This window comes from Mandrillus leucophaeus, unplaced genomic scaffold (assembly GCF_000951045.1).
Source record: "Mandrillus leucophaeus isolate KB7577 unplaced genomic scaffold, Mleu.le_1.0 Scaffold571, whole genome shotgun sequence".
NCBI classification, from domain to species: Eukaryota; Metazoa; Chordata; class Mammalia; order Primates; family Cercopithecidae; genus Mandrillus; species Mandrillus leucophaeus.
Genome location: NW_012106153.1, coordinates 1039419 through 1060332, shown reverse-complemented (window position 1 = coordinate 1060332; position 20914 = coordinate 1039419). Strand labels below are relative to the sequence as shown.

The 20914-nt window shown below is 51.7% G+C and overlaps 1 protein-coding gene across 1 annotated transcript in view; it reads left to right on the top strand.

Moving 5' to 3' along the window:
• Positions 1–19981, top strand: part of PADI3 (peptidyl arginine deiminase, type III) — a 37712-nt gene extending 17731 nt beyond the window's left edge. Inside the window, exons 6-16 of the mRNA XM_011998466.1 lie at positions 789–914; positions 3232–3410; positions 3880–3983; positions 4068–4179; positions 6488–6595; positions 7781–7932; positions 9658–9802; positions 9913–10015; positions 13466–13545; positions 16416–16541; positions 18598–19981. Of these exons, the coding sequence (XP_011853856.1) occupies positions 789–914; positions 3232–3410; positions 3880–3983; positions 4068–4179; positions 6488–6595; positions 7781–7932; positions 9658–9802; positions 9913–10015; positions 13466–13545; positions 16416–16541; positions 18598–18831 (1469 nt within the window). The 3' untranslated portion in view covers positions 18832–19981. The remainder of the gene's footprint in view (positions 1–788; positions 915–3231; positions 3411–3879; positions 3984–4067; positions 4180–6487; positions 6596–7780; positions 7933–9657; positions 9803–9912; positions 10016–13465; positions 13546–16415; positions 16542–18597) is intronic.
• The last annotated feature ends 933 nt before the right edge of the window (positions 19982–20914 follow it).

The following is a 20914-nucleotide window of genomic DNA, read 5'->3' as shown; positions in this document are numbered from 1 at the left end:
GAGAAGCTCTGGAAATGAGCCACTTAGCCATTCTCTTCCTCCAGGGGAGCAGAGGATGCTAGCATTGTTTGAGCATCTACTGTGTGCCAGGCCCTTTCCCCAAATTCTCGTTGAATCATCCAAGTGGGACGGTATCATCACTCCACTTTAGAGATGAGGATGCTGAGACTCAGAAGCCAGGAGACTCCCTGAAGACGGTGTCTGACCCAGGGCCTCCCCTCTCACCCCCAAATCTGGGCCTCCTCCTTCTGCACTTCTGGCCTGAATTTCTGTGACACCCCACCTCTTGCTAAGTCCATCTGTCCTGAATTCCAGCCCCATGGAGAATGAGCTGCAATATTCCAGGGTGTGCTAGGTACTGTCCACAGAAGAAGCCCATGGCTGCCTTCTGAAGTGGGCACCATTGGAGATGGGGATGCTCGGGCTCCGAAAGGGAGGGGCTTGTACCGTGTCACAGGGAGGGATGCTGGGACGGAGATCAGAACCCTCACCTGCGAAATGCCCCCATGGCCTTACCCTCCTCGCCTCTCTGGAGCACCTATTGTGTGTCAGACACTGGCTGGCTATGCCACACTTCATGTTTCTCTGGGCAGTTGAGGAAACATGAGTCCAGGAGAGCATAGATGTCTTCGTGGTTTGTTCTTGATGGCTTCCAGGGTTTTCACAAAGCTGGGGCTGGGAGACCCAGGTCTTGATACCCACTGACCAGGGGAGGGAGCCAAGCAGCAGAGGAAGGGGCCAGTGGCCAGGACTCCCCTGAGTCACTACCACTCTGTCTGGCTTCACAGACCTGGAAGATATGTCTGTCATGGTCCTGCGGACGCAGGGCCCTGCAGCCCTCTTTGACGACCACAAACTTGTCCTCCACACCTCCAGCTATGATGCCGAACGGGCACAGGTCTTCCATGTCTGCGGTGAGTTTGTGCCACTCCCCCTTGCCGTCTGTGCCCTGTTGCTAGGTTGCCTGCCAGGGAACCTCGTCTTCCTGCCTTGGGCCATGGGCAGGTCCTGCTCACACTCTGGGAGATGCCCTGGTGGGTGGCGGGTCACAGTAAGAACAGTCAGAAGTGGGGGCTTTGGAACTGACGAACTGGTGCCCCCAGCACAACACCTGGCCTGATGTCATTTTATTGGATGAATGAACTTTTCAAATACATTTTAAGCATGTGTAGAAATTCTTATCAAAAATTTCAAACATACACAAAAAGCAGGCCGATGAATCCCCACATGCCTGTCACTCAGATTAAACAATTATCACTGTTTTGTCTGTCTCGCTGAAGTATTGTAAAACCAACCCCAAACACCATAGATTTCACCCCTAATTAATTCAGTTTGTATTCCCCCCCAGATATAGATGGCTGCTGTTTTACATAGTCACAGTGCCCAAATCACAAGAAATAAAGTAAGAATCTAAATGCCTTTGAGAAAGTAAAACTGTATACAAGTAATAAGATGCTTTTTTTTTTTTTTTTTTTTTGATGGAGTCTCGCTCTGTCGCTCTGGCTGGAGTGCAGTGGTGCGATCTTGGCTCACTGCAACCTCCACCTTGCAGGTTCCGGCGATTTTCCTGCCTCAGCCTCCAAAGTAGCTGTGACTACAGGCATGTGCCACCACCCCCAGCTAAATTTTTGTATTTTTAGTAGAGACGGGGTTTCATTGTCTTAGCCAGGATGGTCTCGATCTCTTGACCTCGTGATCCACCTGCCTCAGCCTCCTAAAGTGCTGGGATTACAGACGTGAGCGACCAACGCCCAGCCGCTTATTTTTTAAATAATGACAATGACATTTTTAAAATAATGACAATTTTTAAAATAAAGACAATATGGAAGTATAGAAAATGAAACCTGAGAGTTCTCTACCCCGTCTCTAAATCTGTCTTTATTTTATTTATTTATTTATTTATTTGAGTCAAGGTCTTCCTCTGTTGCCCAGGCTGGAGTGCAGTGGTGTGATCTCAGCTCACTGCAGCCTCCACCTTTCAGGCTCAAGCAGTCCTTCCACCTTAGCCTCCCAAGTAGCTGGGACTGCAGGCATGTACCACCACACCCTGCTAATTTTTGTATTTTTGTATTTTTTTTTGTAAAGACAGGGTTTCACCATGCTGCCCAGACTGGTCCTGAACTCCTGGGCTCAAGCAATCCACCCACTTTGGCCTCCCCAAGTGCTAGGATTATAGGCGTGAGACGCCACACCTGGCCTAAATCTGACTCTCACTGTTAACGAATTGGGTTATGCACTTCCCAACTTTATCATACATGCTCTCCGGCATGTATCCATATGCTGCTTTCCAAACGGCTTCTTTCATCGAATAATAATCCCACACGTCTTTCCTGGTATTTATTGAGCTCCACTTCATTCTTTTCCACTGCTGTATAATATTCCTAAGCATAGAGGTGCTGTGACTTACACAGTTCTCCGAACATCATAGTGGTTTGCAGTGTTTTGATTTTATAACAGCGCAGGTTGCTTGAGGTCAGGGGCTTTGTTCAAGTCCAGAACCATGCCCCATGGGTGCACTGTAGTTGCACAGTAAATATTTGATGAATTAATGAATATCGAGCACTCTTGTACAGAAATATTATGTGAATTTGTATCTTTTATTGTTTGTTTGTTGTTTTGTTTTTTGTTTTTTTTTTGAGACGGAGTCTCGCTCTGTGCCCAGGCTGGAGTAAAGTGGTGTAATCTCGGCTCACTGCAACCTCCACCTCCTAGATTCAAGCGGTCCTCCTGCCTAAGCCTCCTGAGTAGCTGGGATTATAGGTGTGCACCACCACCGCCCGGCTAATTTTTGTATTTTTAGTAGAGACAGGGCTTCACCATGTTAGCCAGGCTGGTCTTGAACTCCTAACTTTAGGTGATCCACCACCCTCGGCCTCCCAAAGTGCTGTGATTACAGGCATCCGCCACCGTGCCCAGCCTGGAGATGTATTTTTGTAGGAAAGATACCTAGTAGTGGAATTGCTGGGCTAGGGGTAAACATTACTTTGTTGGATGCTGCCAAATTGCCCTCCAAAAAGACATGAGCGCCAGTCTTAGAAAGGAAGATCCTTTCCCCCAGCTGCGCCCCCACTGTGTATTATCTGTCCTCTCCTTTGCCAGTGGAGGTGAAAGGATGGAGTTGTTGGAGGACTTGGAATTTTTGGTGAGGCTGCAGACCTCTTCCTGTGTCCCTCATATTCATGCTCCCTGGGCTCACAGGGAGTCGGAGCCACCCCTTCCCTCCCCTTCCAGGTCCTGAGGATGTGTGTGAGGCCTATAGGCATGTGCTGGGCCAAGACAAGGTGTCCTATGAGGTACCCCGCTTCCATGGGGACGAGGAGCGCTTCTTCGTGGAAGGCCTGTCCTTCCCCGATGCTGGCTTCACAGGACTCATCTCCTTCCATGTCACTCTGCTGGACGACTCCAACGAGGTAGGGACAGAGGGGGTTCAAGAGGGGGTCCACTCAGGACCAGCGTGGGCAACATGGTGAAACCCCATCTCTACAAAAAAAAAAAAGAAAAAATTAGTGAGGCATAGTGGTGTGCACCTATAGTCCCAGCTACTTGGGAGGCCGAGGTGGGAGGATCACCTGAACCCGGGGGGTTGAGGTTGCAGTGAGCCATGATCATCCCACTGCACTCTACAGCCTGGGCAACAAAGTAAGACCCTGTCTCCAAAAAGTAGTAATAATAAAGGGCGGTAGGGAGGGCTCCATTCCTAGTAAGTCTACCAGGCACCACTGGTGTGAAAGACCCCGGACTTCTTGGCCCCCCCTCTGGTTCATTTCCGTCTTGCAGAGAAGCAAGGGGCTTTCTTACAGACCACAGTGGTGGACTCAGAGTCCCTCCAGGCCTCTGGACTCCAAGTCCAGCTCTTTCTCCCCTGGTCTGCCCCTGCAGGATTTCTCGGCATCCCCTATCTTCACTGACACTGTGGTGTTCCGAGTGGCACCCTGGATCATGACACCCAGCACCCTGCCGCCCCTAGAGGTGTACGTGTGCCGGTGAGTCTTGGGGCAGTGGGTGGCTCCTCTGGCCCCCAGGCCCTGGCTCCATCCTGAGCCCCTCCTCCCTGGGCTTCTCCATAGTGTGAGGAACAACACGTGTTTTGTGGATGCGGTGGCAGAGCTGGCCAGGAAGGCCGGCTGCAAGCTGACCATCTGCCCACAGGCCGAGAACCGCAACGACCGCTGGATCCAGGTAACCACACCCGCTGGGCAGGGCCCGGCCAGGACACCATTCTAGAGGGAAAGGCCTTCATCTGGAGGCCACCGAGAAACATCCAGGAGGACCTGGGTGCTCCCCAGGGAACTTGCTGCCCTTTCTAATGTGAGACCTAGAGGCCTCTCTCCAGAACTTTCTGGAGACCCAGACACACGCTGATGCTGGATTCAACACTCATTCACCCACCAGATCTGGGCTAGGCACTGGGCTAGGCCCATAGGGGTGGCACAGGTATGAGACACACACTCCCTGCCCTCAACAGCTGAGGCCAGTGGTTCTCATCAAGAGGCGATTTGTCCCCAGGAGACGTTTGGCAGTACCTGCAGACAGCGTGCAGGACGAGCCCCCACAATAACATAATCCAGTCCCACGCATCAGTAGTGTCGAAGCTGAGAAACCCTGGTGTGCAGAATGATGGCTACAAAAATACCTACTCCTACCATCTAGGGTGTAGCTCGGGCAACATGGTGAAACCGTCTCTACAAAAAAGTTAAAAAATTAGCACGGCATGGTGGCGTGTGTCTGTAGTCCCAGCTACTCTGGAGGCTGAGGTCAGAGGATCACCTGAGTTTAGGAAGGTCAAGGCTGCAGTGAGCTGTGGTTGTGCCACAGCACTCCAGCCTCGGCAATAGAATGAGACCTTGTCTCAAAAAAGAAAAGAAAAGAAAGGAAAAGGAAAGGAACGGAACGGAAAGGAATGGAAAAGAAAGGAAGAGGGAAGGAAGGAAGGGAGGGAGGGAGGGAGGGAGGAAGGAAGGAAAGAAGGAAGGAAGGAAGGAAGGAAAAAAAAAAAAAAGAACTAGGGTGCAGAGGCTGTACCACCAAGGCACCAGCAGGGTTTGGGGGATGCAGCATCACCTCTGCCCAGGGAATCAGTGAAGACCTCCGGGAAGGAGAGCATCTGAGCTGGAGCAGACTTGGCAGATGGGTGCACATGACTTCTGCCATTTACACAGCATTTTCTGCAGGCCGGGCATAGCATCATTTCTCGATAGCCTCCTGTAAGTCCACCATAATTCAGGAGCTCTTAGGGGAGCATGACTGGGCCACAGAGCTGGTACAGGCAATGCTGGGACTCAGGCTGCCAAGTACCAGGCTGTACAGGGTGGTGATCCTGACAGAGACCAAGCATGCGCAAAGGCCCAGGGTGGGAGGCAGGAGAGAGAACGTTGTGTGTTCTCCTCTGTCAGGGCACTGGTTCTGAGAAAGGCAAGGGTTGAGGTGGAAGACCTTGAACGCCAAGTTAAGGAGCTTTCCTCTTGGCTGGAGGTCAGTCCAGTGAGAGGGTTTGGGGCAGGACTCTGGGGCAAGATGGACTGTGTTTAGAGCCTGGCTGTGCCACCAACTGACTAGCTGTGAGCTTTGGGACAAATATTTTTTAATTTTTATTTTTTTAATTAATATATTTTGAATTTATTTTTCTTTTTGGAGACAGTGTCTCTCTGTCACCCTGGCTGGAGTGCCATGGCGTGATCACAGCTCACTGGTAGCCTCGAAGTCCCGGGTTCAAGTGATCCTCCTGCCTCAGTCTCCTGAGTAGCTGAGACTACAGGTGCAGCCATCAGGCTCAGCTAATGTTTTGTAGGGATGGGGTCTTGCCATGTTGCCCAGGGTTATCTCAAACTCCGGGCCTCAAGCAATCCTCCGCCTCATCCTCCCAAAGTGCTGGGATTATAGGTGTGAGCCACCACACCCGGACTGGACAAATAATTAGACCTCTTAGTTCCTCATTTTCCTCATCTGTCACATGGGGTGATTATGGCACCCACGTCAAGCGTGTCATGAGGATGAATGGAGTTAATGTTTATAAAGAGTTTAGGGCAGGACCTGGATGTGTAGTTCATTCACACTGGATCATCTTTTCCTTCAGAATCTGAGGGGTCAGGACTGACCTGGGCACACTTATGGGTCTGAGAAGGAGGCATATTTGTATCCCCACAGGGTCCCTCAGTCCTGTCCAACTCAGGCCACCGTGGGGGCTTCTCTGTGTTCACCTGCCCTGGCCCAGCACTCATGGGGACACCCCCAAGGTCATGTCCATGTTCTCATTCACCTCCGGCCTGTCTTGCTGTGTGACCTTAGACAAGTGCACCCCCTCTTTGAGCCTCCAGCCCCTCCTCCAGTCAGCAGGCACCCTGACCTCGGTCCTCTCCACGTCCAAGCGCAAAACATGCTTGGGACAGGGGTCTTGGTGAACAGTCTGCACACAGGGCTCAGAGCCGAGCCAGCAGGGGCAGCTGTTGACTGTCACAGCTGTGCGTCTCTCGCCTCTCCTCACTTGCAGGATGAGATGGAGCTGGGCTACGTTCAGGCGCCACACAAGACCCTCCCAGTGGTCTTTGACTCCCCAAGGAATGGGGAACTGCAGGATTTCCCTTACAAAAGAATCCTGGTGAGTGGTCCCCGGCTGCAGCCCACCTGTGAGAGCTGAGAGGCCTTACCCCAAGGGCCACACCGGGGTGTGGGGTACAGAGGGCAGCGGTGGGAACTGTGCTCTTTGGGGATGAGGGTAGGGTTGCCAGATAAAATGCAGGAGATGCCCAGTCAAATGTGAATTTCAGACAAGCAACAGGTTAACTTTTTGGTGTAAGTATGTCCCAAATACTGCATGGGATATACTTACACTAAAAAAAAGTTGTTGTTTATCTAAAATTCAAAGTTAATTCGACATCCTGTATTTTTATTTACTAAATCTGGTAGCACTAAATAGGGGAAGCAGGATGGTGCACCTGTTCAGAACACAAGCTTTAGAGTCAGAACAACCCTGCTCCATTACTTACATGCTGTGTGATGTTGCGTGAGTTACTACCACACTCTGAGCCTTATTTTCCTCATCAGTAACAATGATATTTAGGCCCTGGCCTCACAGGTGTTTGTGAAGCGTCTCATTGTCACAGTAGCTGCATGGAGGGAGTGTGTGTGCGCGCGCACCACCGTTAGCTGCTATCATTATTGTAATTAAAAAGGATAACAGGGAAGGCAATGGTTGCTAACTGGGACCTCCTGAGAAAAGAGGAGTGACTTGCTTGGTGCCATAAAGAACAGAAGACCCCTCCAACCCCCTCACTGATTACACAGATGCTAGGAGCTCTCTCTCCTGACCCTTGATGTTGTTGAAGTTCCTTCTGAGAGATGACCCTGGGGAGGTCTCCCCTTCTGTAGAGTTCAAAGACAGAGGCCCAGAGGGCCATCAGCAGCCTCTTGGTTCCCACAGCAGCCTCTTGGTTGCCCTTGGTCTGAACTTGGCAGGAAGGCTGTGTAGGTAAAAGGATGGGGTGGCCATAGCCTCAGGCGCATGTCCGATGCGGAGTGGTGGAGTGACCAGAGCGCCCCCTGCTGTCTTGCCATGATAAGGCAGCAAGGCCAGAGAGTCCGAGCACTTCCCAACTTGGCCTGCTATGCGTGCATGAAATTTTGACTGGCTCAGATCCCCCACCCACCGCCAATGACTCTGTATTTCCATCTGAAGAATGGATGGCCTTTCCCACCCTGTCTTGAAGGAGCTCAGAGCCCAGCAAGTTGGTTCAGGCTCTTCCTGGTACCCTCCACCCCCGCCTAACTTGGTTTCCCTCTCCAGGGTCCAGATTTTGGTTACGTGACTCGGGAACCACGCGACAGGTCTGTGAGTGGCCTGGACTCCTTTGGGAACCTGGAGGTCAGCCCCCCAGTGGTGGCCAATGGGAAGGAGTACCCCCTGGGGAGGATCCTCATTGGGGGCAACCTGCCTGGGTGAGAGAGTGACAGGGAGTGGAGTTCCTGGGGTGGAGGCTGAGGGTTGGGGGTGGTGGTGATGTTGAAGCAGGGGCCATTCTACTCCTTGAAGAGAACCAGAAGCAAGGAGTGATGAAATTATACTCCCGGATGTAGTGGGCGTGGTGGGTGTTCACCAGACATGGTACACACTTACCTCGGGGACTTTGAAACCAGAGAGAGCAAAGACCTAAGAGATCATTCGGTCCAACTCTTTTATTTTACAAGTGGGCCCAGAGAGGGTAAGTGAGTCACATAGAAAGCAAAGTTATAACTAGACTCAGGTTTTCTGATTCTGAAAATAGATGATACTAGTAACAGTCAATTAATAGTAACAGAAGAAGACCGGGCATGGTGGCTCACGCCTGTAATCCCAGCACTTTGGGAGGCCGAGGTGGGCGGATCACGAGGTCAGGAGATCGAGACCATCCTGGCTAACACAGTGAAACCCCGTCTTTACTAAAAATACAAAAAAAAAAAAAATTAGTTGAGCGTGGTGGCGTGCACCTGTAGTCCCAGCTACTTGGGAGGCTGAGGCAGGAGAATGGTGTGAACCTGGGAGGTGGAGCTTGCAATAAGCCGAGATCACACCACTGCACTCCAGCCTGGGTAACAGAACAAGACTCTGTCTCAAAAAGAAAAAAAGTAACAAAAGAAAAAGTTTCCATTCCCAACAGTCCTGGGAGAAAATGCCTTCAGGTCAAAGCTTGTTCATACTACCATGTAAATGGTAATATCATTTTTTACCATTGGTAAAAATATATTTTTTACCAAATGTATCGTTTGGTAAAAATGATATTTTTACCAAAACAAATGATGTGTTGTTCAGTAGTGACACAGGGGTGCTGATGGAAAAGGAATCCTATCATATTGATTACTTGCTGTGGACTAGACCAAGACATTGAGCTAACCAAATGCAACAAAGCTGTTAGAACAGACTTGGGATCAAATAATGAATGAATCCAGAATCAAGCTTTGCAGGGGACTCACTGCCCTCAAATACATAATCCCATTGAAAGAGGAAGCTGGACCATGCCCTTAGATACATTTTCCTAAAGATTGAACATAGGGGTGAAATCTGTCTCTTGGAGAATGAGGACTTGGTATGAGGGTGGTTCTGAAGATTTTCCTGGATGGTGGGACCTGGTGGGTCATTGCCCTGGTATGACCGACCTGTCCTGAGTCTGCCTCACGCAGAACTCACCCTGAGTGGAATTTTAAAATATACATATCTGACTGGGCGCAGTGGCTCACACCTGTAATCCCAGCACTTTGGGAGGCCGAGGCGAGCAGATAACTTGAGGTCAGGAGTTGAAGACCAGCCGGCCAACATGGTAAAACCCTATCTCTAGTAAAAATACAGAAAAATTAGCCTGGCCTGGTGGTGCACTCCTGTAATCCCAGTTGCGTGGGAGGCTGAGGAGGAGAACCCCTTGAACCTGGGAGGCGGAAGTTGCAGTGAGGCAAGATGGTGCCACTGCACTCCAGCCTAGGTGACAGAGTGAGTTTCCATCTCAAAAATAAATAAATATATATATATAAAATAAAATATACATATTTATTATCTTTCCTGTTTATAAAAGTAATGCATATTTTTTGTTTTTAAAAAAATCAGATATTGCAGGAATGCTAAATTCTTGTCATTTTATTTTTGCATGGAGTCTTTTTAGTTAAGCGACTTTTTTTTAACCTCGTGGGTCCCAGGTCAAGTGGCCGCAGGGTCACCCAGGTGGTGCGGGACTTCCTCCATGCCCAGAAGGTGCAGCCCCCCGTGGAGCTCTTTGTGGACTGGTTGGCCGTGGGCCATGTGGATGAGTTTCTGAGCTTCGTCCCTGCCCCCGATGGGAAGGTAAGAACATGGTGCATGACATGTCTTTCCCTGGCATCTGGGGCAAGAACTGAGCTCCGGGACGCCACACCAAGGCAGGAGGCTCAGCCGAATCTGTTCTCTGCACACAGGGCTTCCGGATGCTCCTGGCCAGCCCCGGGGCCTGCTTCAAGCTCTTCCAGGAAAAGCGGCAGTGTGGCCACGGGAGGGCCCTCCTGTTCCAGGGGGTTGTTGGTGGGTAACAGCGCCATGTCCCTCCTTGCAGCTTGCCTGCCCCTCACCCAAATTAAGACACATTATGGCTTGAGACGGGGAGAGCAAGTTTTAAAGCAGGGGTGTGTCCCCAAATTCAGGGCTTCTCACTCCTACCCCTGCACCTTTGCTTCACCAGATACCACTGCCCACGACTGGGGCCAAGCTGAGGCGGGGAGCGGGGTGATGGAAGGTGGGCATAGACTGAGCAGGGACATAGTGGCTTCCCAGGCAGGCGACCAATGCAGTCACGCTGTGGAGCTTTAATGTTCTGCAGTCACTGTCCTGAAATCCCCCTTTTTTTCTTTTTTTTTTTTTTCTTTTTGAGACGGATTTTCGCTCTTGTTGCCCAGGCTGGAATGCAATGGTGTGATCTCCACTCACCGCAACCCCCGCCTCCTGAGTTCAAGTGATTCTCCTCCCTCAGCCTCCTGAGTAGCTGGGATTACAGGCATGCGCCACCACGCCCGGCTAATTTTGTGTTTTTAGTAGAGACGGGGTTTCTTCATGTTGGTCAGGCTGGTCTCGAACTCCCGACCTCAGGTGATGGGCCCACGGTCAGCCTCCCAAAGTGCTGGGATTACAGGTGTGAACCACCGCACCTGGCTGTCCTGAAATCTTATTTCTGTTTTGTGAGGTCTGATGGATCAATGGAGCGTCTATGGGGCTTGGAGCCTCTGCTCAGGCACAGTCCTGTCTCCCAGCCTCCCTGCCTCCCTGGCACAGATTATGTGCTGCCTACTCCTGTGCTCCCTGGAGCCCCAGTGCCAGGCCTCCCCATCTCTGTCACTGTCGTGAGATGCTGCAGCACTGTGCCCCCAGCAGGAACCTGGGCATGGGCACATGTGCTGCTCAGCATCTTCATGGCATCAGTCGTCCCTGCCCTGCAAGGGCATTTGGTGGGCAACTTGGGAGGGGTAAGTGTCTCACCCAGCCTTGCTCAGGTACCCAGCACATACCCAGAGGCCACAATACTCTGGAGGTCGCCCATTTGCCTTGGCTTGGGGTGGCGGGCCTATGGGAAGGAGAGATGCCAGGCTGGACCTGCTGGCCCCATTCCAGGGCACAGCATGTGGGTCTCACAGCAGAAGCATGCCCAGGCACAGCCCACGGGGAGCTAGGCCTCCACTATGAGGCCCACAGGCCAGGCCCTGACACCAGCAAGGGTCTGCCCAGCCCCATGCGTGTCCCCGGCAAAGTGCAATGTGAAATAGCAAATAAAAACCATCCTGAAAAGTCAGGAGAGAGATTCGGGGAGAAAGAAACAGCTTTATACTATAGCATCTTTAATGGTACTCTTTTCTCTGCTGTTTAAGCAAGGAGCTGGCATTTTCTTTTTCTTTTTTGAGACAGGGTCTATCAGCCAGGCTGGAGTGCAGTGACAGGATCTCAGCTCACTGCAGCCTCAAACTCGCAGACTTAAGCAATCCTCCCACCGCAGTCTCACGAGTAGCTGGGACCACAGGCATGCACCAACACGCCTGGCTTTTTGTATTTTTTTGTAGAGATGGAGTCTCACCATGTTGCCCAGGCTGGTCTTGAACTCCTGAGCTCAAGTGATCTGTCTGTCTTGGCCTCCCAACATGCAGGATTACAGGTGTGAACCATTGTGTCTGGTGAGGGTCCACTTTTTTTTTTTTTTTTTTTTTTGCACTGGAGGAATTTTGAGAGAGAGAGAGCTGGCTGGACTGGAGTCATCATCTGGCAAACTTGCTGGAACGGTTCTCAAATTCATTTCCTTTCCAGCCCCAGTGAGACTGCATGAATCCCAGAGGATCCTCCCTTTCTCGGTGACCCCAGAGGCCACAGGGCAAAGACCCTTTGGCATGCAGAATCGTAGGTTTTCTTGGCCCCATGGCCTCAGGGGAGGCATATAGCATCCTAGACCAAACACAGCTCAGAGAGAAAAAAAGCTCCTTTAGAACTTAGATGCTCCCAGGTATAATAACTTCCAAAGTCCCCTTGCTCTCTGTTTGCTAGCGTTAACTTCTTCCAACACAACCCTGGAGACCTAGCAATAAAATGGAAGAGAAATAGTCTTTCTTGATCCTGTTGCTCCCAAAGGGACCCTGACTAGACTCTGGTGAACCTAGAGTAAGTCTTAGAAATCCTTAAATCCAAATGATGTACCAGGCAGGGAGAAATGCCACCTTCATCTTTCCTGGGAGAACCATGTTCATGGTGAGCAAGACCCAGGAATGGGTTGAGCAAAGTTACTCCAACCTGCCCAGCTGGGAGGGAGCGTGGGAGAATTCACAGATGGCAGACCACAAGCAGCCACCCCACCCTCGAGGGCTGACACTCAAGCAGTGACTGTGGCGATTAACTATACAGACACAGGGGCCAGAGCGCTTATTAGGCACCTCAGTGTGCCAGGCCTCACGCTGTGTGCATCACATGTGTTATCTCATTTGATCTCACGAGAGCCTGTGGGATGACCATCACCCACCTTTATACCCAAGAATGTGAGGCTCAGAGAGGGGACGTCACTGGCCCAGAGGCCTCAGCAAGATTGCAGTGGAGCTGGGACTGGACCCCAGCTGCCTGCCTTAAACTGGGGTGAAGCGGGTGTTGGGCCTGCAGATGGGTCCGGGCAGCCCTCTCCTTTCCCTTGGTCAAGGCTTGAGGCCCTGTGCGAACCCTGGGCTTGGGTTTGAATCACAAGCCCCTACATAGCCTACCTGTGTGACCCTGGCCAAGTCTTTTGACCTCTCTGAGCCTCAGTTTTCTCATCTGTAAAGTGGAGATCATAATGCATACCTTGTGGGGGTCACCATGAGGGTTAAGTGAGATGCTGAACATGGGCACTGCCCTCGGGGCCTGCTCATGGTAAGTGCTTACTGAGTGGCAGCCATAGGATTGTGTGCCATTGACTCTAGCCTCCCCTTCCCTGTCCAGTCTCATCTCCATGGGCACCCCATCAGGCTGAGAAAATCTGGGCCCCTGGGAGGTCCCCATTTCATGCAGTCACTCCTGGAGGGCAGGGTTGGGGCCTGATGGTGTCCGAATCCCAGGACTGGCTGGTTCGCTGCTCAGTGAATCTAGAAAACCTGACTCTGATGGTGGGTGGGTAGGCAGCAACTGACCCAGCTCCCGGCTCAGCCAAAGCAAGAGGAGTCCTCATGCAGTGCCCTCGGGCGGTTGTAAATTTCCAGTGAAAGGCGTTACCACTTCTGGTGAACTCAAATAAAGGTCTAAAGTTCATCCCGCTATGGGAACCAGACCCTCCCACTCCTTACACACCCAGATGTGCACAATGGCCAAGACAAGCTCAGATAGGTGGTGCCCACCCAAGGCCCGGGAAAGTCACAGGCTGCTGACTCGGCAAGACCAGTAGCTGTGAACTTGGCTCCTGCCTGTCTGCTTCCCTAAACACGGGGTCCTCATGTTGGTGCTGTCCCTGTCCTTCCCTTTCATCTCTCTCCTTCACAGATGATGAGCGGGTCAAGACCATCTCCATCAACCAGGTGCTCTCCAATAAAGGCCTCATCAACTACAATAAGTTTGTTCAGGTACAAGGGCTGTGGTGTACCTGTGGGCTGTGATTTGGGAGCAGGTGGGCCTGGAGGCAAGGATGGGATACGGACATCTAAGGCTCACCGTTCATGAAAGCTCAGGTTAGAACAGGCCCAGACAAAGGGGCCCCCACACCCTCCTTTGACCCAGGAGAAGTGAGGGGAGCGAGGCATGTGTATGAGAAGAAGACAGGCATTCCAGGCAGAGGGAACAGCACAGGCAATGGCCCTGAGGTGGAACGAACAGGTCTGGAGTATTTTAGGACAAGCCAGGAGGCTGATGGGGAGCCAGAAGAGGCCAGGTCACATCACGTGAGGCCTCGTAGGCATCGCTGGAACTTTGGCTGTGACTCTGAGTGAGATTTGAGGCCATTAGGGGATATGAGCAGAGAGACCAGTCTGACTTATGCTTTAAAAGATCTCTCGGCTGGGCGCAGTGGCTCTTGCCTGTAATTTCAGCACTTTGGGAGGCCGAGGCAGGCAGATCACAAGGTCAGGAGTTTCAGACCAGCCAGTTTGAGAGCAGCCTGGCCAACATGGCGAAACCCCTTCTTTACTAAAACTACAAAAATTAGCCGAGTATGGTGGCATGTGCTTGTAATCCTAGCTGCTCAGGAGGTTCAGGCAGGAGAATTACTTGAACCTGGGAGGCAGAGGCTGCAGTGAGCCAAGATTGCACCACTGCACTCCAGCCTGGGCGACAAAGCAAGACTCTATCTCGGAAAAAAAAAAATCTCTCTGTTGCTGTGTTGAAAACATATATTCTGTGGAGGTAAGAGGTGACAGTAGATTCCAACGGGAAATACATGGCACCCGGAGCTGTATAACTGCAGAAGAGGTTGATAAAGGACATATTTACAAAGGTACAGGCAGGCTCAAGGAAACTAGCAAAGGACTGTTCAGTATCCCAGGCTAGGACGAACGGGAAGTGTTACCACCCCTACACCTGAAGGAATGAGGGAAGGGAACTGTTCCTGGAACCTGGAGAGGCCACCAGGATAAGAGGCTGCGAGACAGATGTGACAGCCAACCCACAGTGAACTGGAGGGAGGGAGCTGCAGGGACAAATACCTCAGCTGTATTCTCCTCCTTCTTTGCTCCCGTTGGCTCAGCCCAATCAGGAGCCAGAGGGCACTGGAGTCCTTGATTCCTAGGGATCAGCCTCCCCGTGCACAGGGCAGAGATGGGTGTACAGTGTTCCTGAAGGGCAAACAGAATTTCCCACATAGGGACTGCATGAGTCGAAATCCTCCAAGAATGTCAAGATGGGGTTAAACATGTCAGGGTTTTATTAGTGAAAATGCCTGTGTGAGGAAATAGACTGGGAGCCAGAGAAGACTGGGAGACCCCGAGTGAAAGAGAGAAGGAAGATGGGGTGCACGCACCCTGTACTGCATACAGCCTGGGGAACCTTCAGGAAAGCCGTGGGGGATCCCAGCAGCCACAGTCGGCCACTAGAGGAGTCCCTCGTCTCTCAGAAATGGGTCCGCCTGAGTGCACTATCACTCTCAGCCATTAGCTAGGAGCAGTCAGTGAGGTGTGACCTTAAACCCAGGAAGGGCTTCAGAGCTGGGCAGCAAGCACCCTTGGTCAGTTACACTCCCAAGTTGGAGGTGTGCAAGAGGAGTTATCATGGCTGCCACATGGGGCAAGGGCAGAGACTCCATAGAAAGCCATCGCGGTCCACCAGGCTGGAGTGGGTGGCCTTCAGACCAGGTGGGAAGGAAGCAGATTGGGAACAGATGGCAAAGGTAGCCACAGGACTTGCTGATGAATTGGATTTGGAGGAGGGGACAGGAGACATCAAGAATAACAGCAAGACTTGTGGCCCTAACAGCTGGGTGAACAGCAGTGACATGTACTAAGCTGAAGAACCCTGGGGGAAGAAGCGGGGTAGTGGGGTAGAAATTAAGCGTTTCTCTTTGGATGCATCATGTTTGATGAGCCTGTTAGACACCCACGTGAAGATGCTAAGTAAGCAGCCACACTCACATGTCTGAGCTTAGGAAACAGATGGGCTTTATAAAGAGGTTGGGATTAGCCAGGCATGGTGCTGGGTGCCTGTAATCCCAGCTACTCAGGAGGCTGAGGCAGGAGAATCACTTGAGCCCAGGAGGCAGAGGTTGCAGTGAGCCAAGATTGTGCCAGTGCACTACGGCCTGGGTGACAGAGGCAGACCCTGTCTCAAAAAACAAACAAACAAACAAAGAGGTGGGGAGATGCACATTTGAGAGTTGTCACTGTATAGAGGTGTTTTAAACCATGAGACAGGCCGGGGGCTGTGGCACATGCCTCTAATCCTAGCACTTTAGGAGGCTGAGACGGGCAGATCACCTGAGGCCAGGAGTTTGAGACCAACCTGGCCAATGTGGTGAAAGCCTGTCTCTACTAAAAATACAAAAATTAGCTGGGTGTGTTATGGTGGGCACCTGTAATCCCAGCTACTTGGGAGTCTGAGGCAGGAGAATCGCTTGAACCCAAGAGGCGGAGGTTGCAGTGAGCCGAGATCACACCACTGCACTCCAGCCTGGGAGACAGAGCAAGACTCCATCTCAAAACAAACAAACAACAACAACAACAACAAAAAAAAAAAACCATGAGACAGAGTGAGATCCTCTAAGGCATGAGGGATTTGAAGAAGAGGGTCAAGGACGGAGCACTCTGAAACACTCATTTTTAACCTTATGGGGTAGAACTGTGAGGGGTGGACACGGGATAGGCATATTTTGACAAAGGGGCACGCAGATAAGGTCTGTGTGGACAATTGACCTATGGGCACTTGGGTATCCTGCCTCCTCATGATGCCTTGAGTGCCCCCAAAACACTCTGGCAAGGTGTCCCCAACTCTAGCCCTCCCCTGCCCCCAGAGCTGCATCGACTGGAACCGTGAGGTGCTGAAGCGGGAGCTGGGCCTGGCCGAGTGTGACATCATCGACATCCCGCAGCTCTTCAAGACCGAGAGGAAAAAAGCAATGGCCTTCTTCCCTGACTTGGTGAGGCCACCACCCATGACTCCAGACTACGCCAAATCAGGCTGCAAGCCTCTAAGCCCTAGAGGGGAAAAATGTTTGGTCACAGTCGTATTTAGGATTGTGGTGGCCAGTGGGGGGTGGCAGGGAGAATCAGGGGTCCTATGGTGCTCCTCAGAAGGGCTTCTAGCTGGCTGACCACCATGGTCCCTGTGGAATGCTTGCTGGCCAAGCCCTGGCCCAAGGGGTGTCAGGGAAGGGGACCACTTGACATTTGTGGAGTGAATGAATGATTGCATGAGGTCATGTGTGCAAAGCACATGGCATCAGCTGGGAACCCAGATGCTCATTCTGCTTTCTTCGTCCCAGCTTGCGGCTCTTCATCCATCCCACATGTATTTAGGGTTTCCTGTGGCAGATGCAGAGATGATTAAGAATGCCCGCTGCTCTCAAGGGACTTTCAGTCTAATCTGTTGAGAGGGAAATTCTCCCCCTCTCTGAGGACATGTCCCAATGATCTATTTTGTAGGATAAGGCGACGTGGCAGTTTGGAGGTGAAACAAAGCACTTCCAGCCTAAGAGGTAGAACTGGAGATCCAAGAGGCTTCATGGAAGAAGTGGCCTTTGACTGAGCCTTGAGGGCTTTGCCTCTGATGCTTCGCCTCTAATGCTTCTAAATCTTTTTGTTTGTTTGTTTTTTGTTTTTTGAGCTGGAGTCTCGCTCTGTCGCCCAGGCTGGAGTGCAATGGCACGATCTTGCTCACTGCAACCTCCGCCTCCAGGGTTCAAGCAATTCTCCTACCTCAGCCTCCTGAGTAGCTGGGATTACAGGCGTGCACCACCACACCTGGCTAATTTCTGTATTTTTATTAGAGACGGGGTTTCACCATGTTGGCCAGGCTGGTCTTGAACTCCTGACCTCCAATGACCCACCCGCCTCAGCCTCCCAAAGTGCTGGGATTACAGGCGGGAGCCACTGTGCCTGGCCTGCTTCTGAATCTTGAGCTTGCATTTGAAACACCGGGACAGGTGGGGCCCCACCCCGCGGTCCTGATTCAGCAGGTCTAAGGCAGGGCCCAAGGCACTGCTGCCTCGCTAACAAGCGCCCAGGTGGTGCTGATGCTGCGTTTTAGAGGAACACAGTTTGAGCAGCACTGCTATAGGCCACCCAGCTCCCCTCTCCACGCCTCCCCACCTCCATCCCCTAGAAGAACTCAATTTGCCATTGTCAGAGCCTTGAGGGGAACCTGTCCACACCACTATTGCTTCATGCCCCCCTTTTTCCTTCCTCTTTTCAGGCAACTTTTTGCCCTCCACTTGCAAAGCCTCTTGCCACTCCCCTTCCTTCCTGTTTGAGGCTATCTTGTAATTATATATGTGCCCCAAGAAGCTTGTGCAATGATTCAGGTTCTTGTGTTCACAAAAGAGAGAGTCCTACTCAAGCCAGCTTCAGCCAGAGGGAGTCTTAATATAAGGACACCAGAAACCTGAGGGCAGGATAGCTGCAGCAGAGCCTGGAATCCTCTCTGTTTCTGTGTCTACATCATTCATTCTCTCTCTTTCTCTCACCCTCTCCATCTCCTACTTCCTCTCCCTCTTCTTCCAGCTTGGCTTCCTTTGCTTCTCTGTTCCTGGGGACAAAGATGAGTATGGCCATGCACAGAGACACTGACACAGGCAGAGACCGACTAAACTCTCCCATTGGCAGTTTCAAATTCCTGGGAGAGGGACTCTGATTGGTCCATCTTGGACCAGCTGTCCTCCCTGGCCCAATCAGCTATGGCCTAGAAGGTTGGGATTCTGTAGCACAAACATGGCAGCTGCCACAATCCACAATTCCAAATTCACTTTAGGGCAGTTTCCAGAGGACGTTGCCAGAGTGAGCTCTGTAGATGCTCCCAAAGGTACCTGGCTAAAGTGTTCTTCCCAGCCCCTTTAGCCAGTTACCCTCTCATTGCACAGGAAAGGGTGAGCAGCTATTGATAAGACTGCCTAAAACACAAACCTAGGTCCTGCAGGTAGAGTAGAGGTGTGAGGTGGGAGCCTAGTGATGAAGTTCTGCCTCCCCTTCGGACTGCAGGTGAATATGCTGGTGCTGGGGAAGCACCTGGGCATCCCCAAGCCCTTCGGGCCCATCATCGACGGCCGCTGCTGCCTGGAGGAGAAGGTGCGATCCCTGCTGGAGCCGCTAGGCCTCCACTGCACCTTCATTGATGACTTCACTCCATACCACATGCTGCATGGGGAGGTGCACTGTGGCACCAATGTGCGCAGAAAGCCCTTCTCCTTCAAGTGGTGGAACATGGTGCCCTGAGACAGCTCCCACCCACCATCCTGTCCCCCTGGGGTGGGCATTGGCCCAGGTGGTGGAGACAGAGACAGGCCCCTGAACGATAAGCACCAAGAGACCCCAAGGCTCCAGATGGAACACGGAGGGTGACCGTCCCTCTCAGAAGCCTTTTCCCTGGAAGTGTCCATGCCTCACCTGCAACCCATGTGGTTCTCAGACTTGAATCTTCTTGGCCCCACAAAAAGAAGGACCTCATTTCTTACAGCCTCTCCTGTGATTCAACACAACCCATGGAGATGTCCCCTCCTCACTCTGAAATCATCCGTTTGGGGACAAATCCACACTGGGGTCTAGAAACATCCATGTATCTCATCAGCCATCTTGTCCTGCTTATCCTAACAGAGGAAGGATCCATGATTCTGCTTTGGTCTAATTGCTTCCTCTCTGCAGAGGAACAACCCTAAAACCAGATCACTCCGCACAGGACAGGGAGGAGAGATTCTTCCTAAAGCTTCCCCCATAAAAAGGGAGCTGTGGATCCACTGAGATCAGGGCGGGACCATCTTTCACCCTGCCAAGTTCCTGCCCAGATGTTGACCCTCACCCAGCATGAGCTGTCACATCGTATGAGCTTCTAGATGCGTGTGGAAGCAATGAGAATTGTCCCTTAGCCTTATAAACTCCCCATCATCTGACATGCAGAAATCCAGCTTTGTCCAGAATCCTCCTGGAATTTCTTGGAGATGAAATTATCTGGGGGATTGTTGGGTACTGGGAAGACTGGGTACAAGGGTGAAAAATGTCTCCCATAATACACATGGTTGACTGTGGTGATCCACCTTGTGATGGTTAATATTAGGTGTCTGGAGAAGGATGCTTCATTGGCCCCGGGACCTCTCTCTGCAGGAGGAGAGACCCCTGCCTCTCCTCTGGATTGGTCCCAGGCTCTCTATTGGCCTTTGGTCAGCGTTTCCGCATAGCTGCAGAAGAGGGGGCTAAAGGGACTGGATCCACCAAGACAGTTCACGGCGGGAAAACTCTGGGAATGAACCACTGAATTCAGGGAATGGCGGTTGGGGGGGGCGGTTCTCGAGATGTGTGCCAGCTACACGTGTATTCTGTATGGGTCCAGCTGCGTTTCCATCACTCGCTAATAAATCAACAGAAACACAAATGGCTTGGCTCTCATGTTGACCCTTCTTTGAGCTTAGAATGAGACAGCAAAGAAAGAGGACTTTCTTGCAGCTGAAGCATTTGCTTTCTTGACCCCCAAGAATTTGGGGCTGACAACCCAAATTTTGATAAGACTGAGATTGCCTTGCCTTGGCCAGAAGATAGGTTAGGGCTGCCATGGACAGTTGTGATGATATGGACACATAAAAGCAAGCCTGGGGGTAAAATGCTAGGCTACCAGGACAAGTGAGCATGGCCGGGCTGTGGCCGGAGGTTGCACTGTGGAAGGAGGGGCAGTGGGGAGCATGTGGAGGCCTTTTGCATGTCCTTAGCAGCATCCTCCTTCTGCCTGCAAGAGGCTGCAGGAAGCCTTACTTCAGCGCACTCAGACACTGTCCCTCTGCCCTCCACCCTCCCAACCCCCTTATTCTCCCTCAAGGTGCAAAACACAGAAACACACTCAAGCTCACCCCAGGCTGGGTGGCTAGAGCTGTGCAGGTTTCTCCAGTGCTGCCTCCTTGCCATAGATTACTTAGGTTCTCTGAACAGATTCCCGGCGTCCCCTCACATGCCCAGATTTTGACAAAATAAGCTCCCTCCCCCATTTCCCCCAGCAGGGGAAGCTGAGACAGATGAAGAGGCTGAGAACATCTTATTTTCCGAAAGGGTTTGGGGAGGGAAATGTGACTCTCTAGAAGGCAAATGCCTAAAATTTGGAGAAGAGGGATGAGTTTCCAACAGGCTTTTCTCATCCCCAAGACTAGACACAAGACTCAGGGTGGACCCAGCATAAAGCCCTGGTAACTTCTTGCCTCTCAAAGTTGCTCCCTGTGCTCTAGGTTGCTGTGGGTGGGGCAACTGAGCAGTGAAAAACCTAACCCAAAGGCGGACGAGAAGCAAAACAGTTGAACACAGCAAAACAGTTGAACACAGC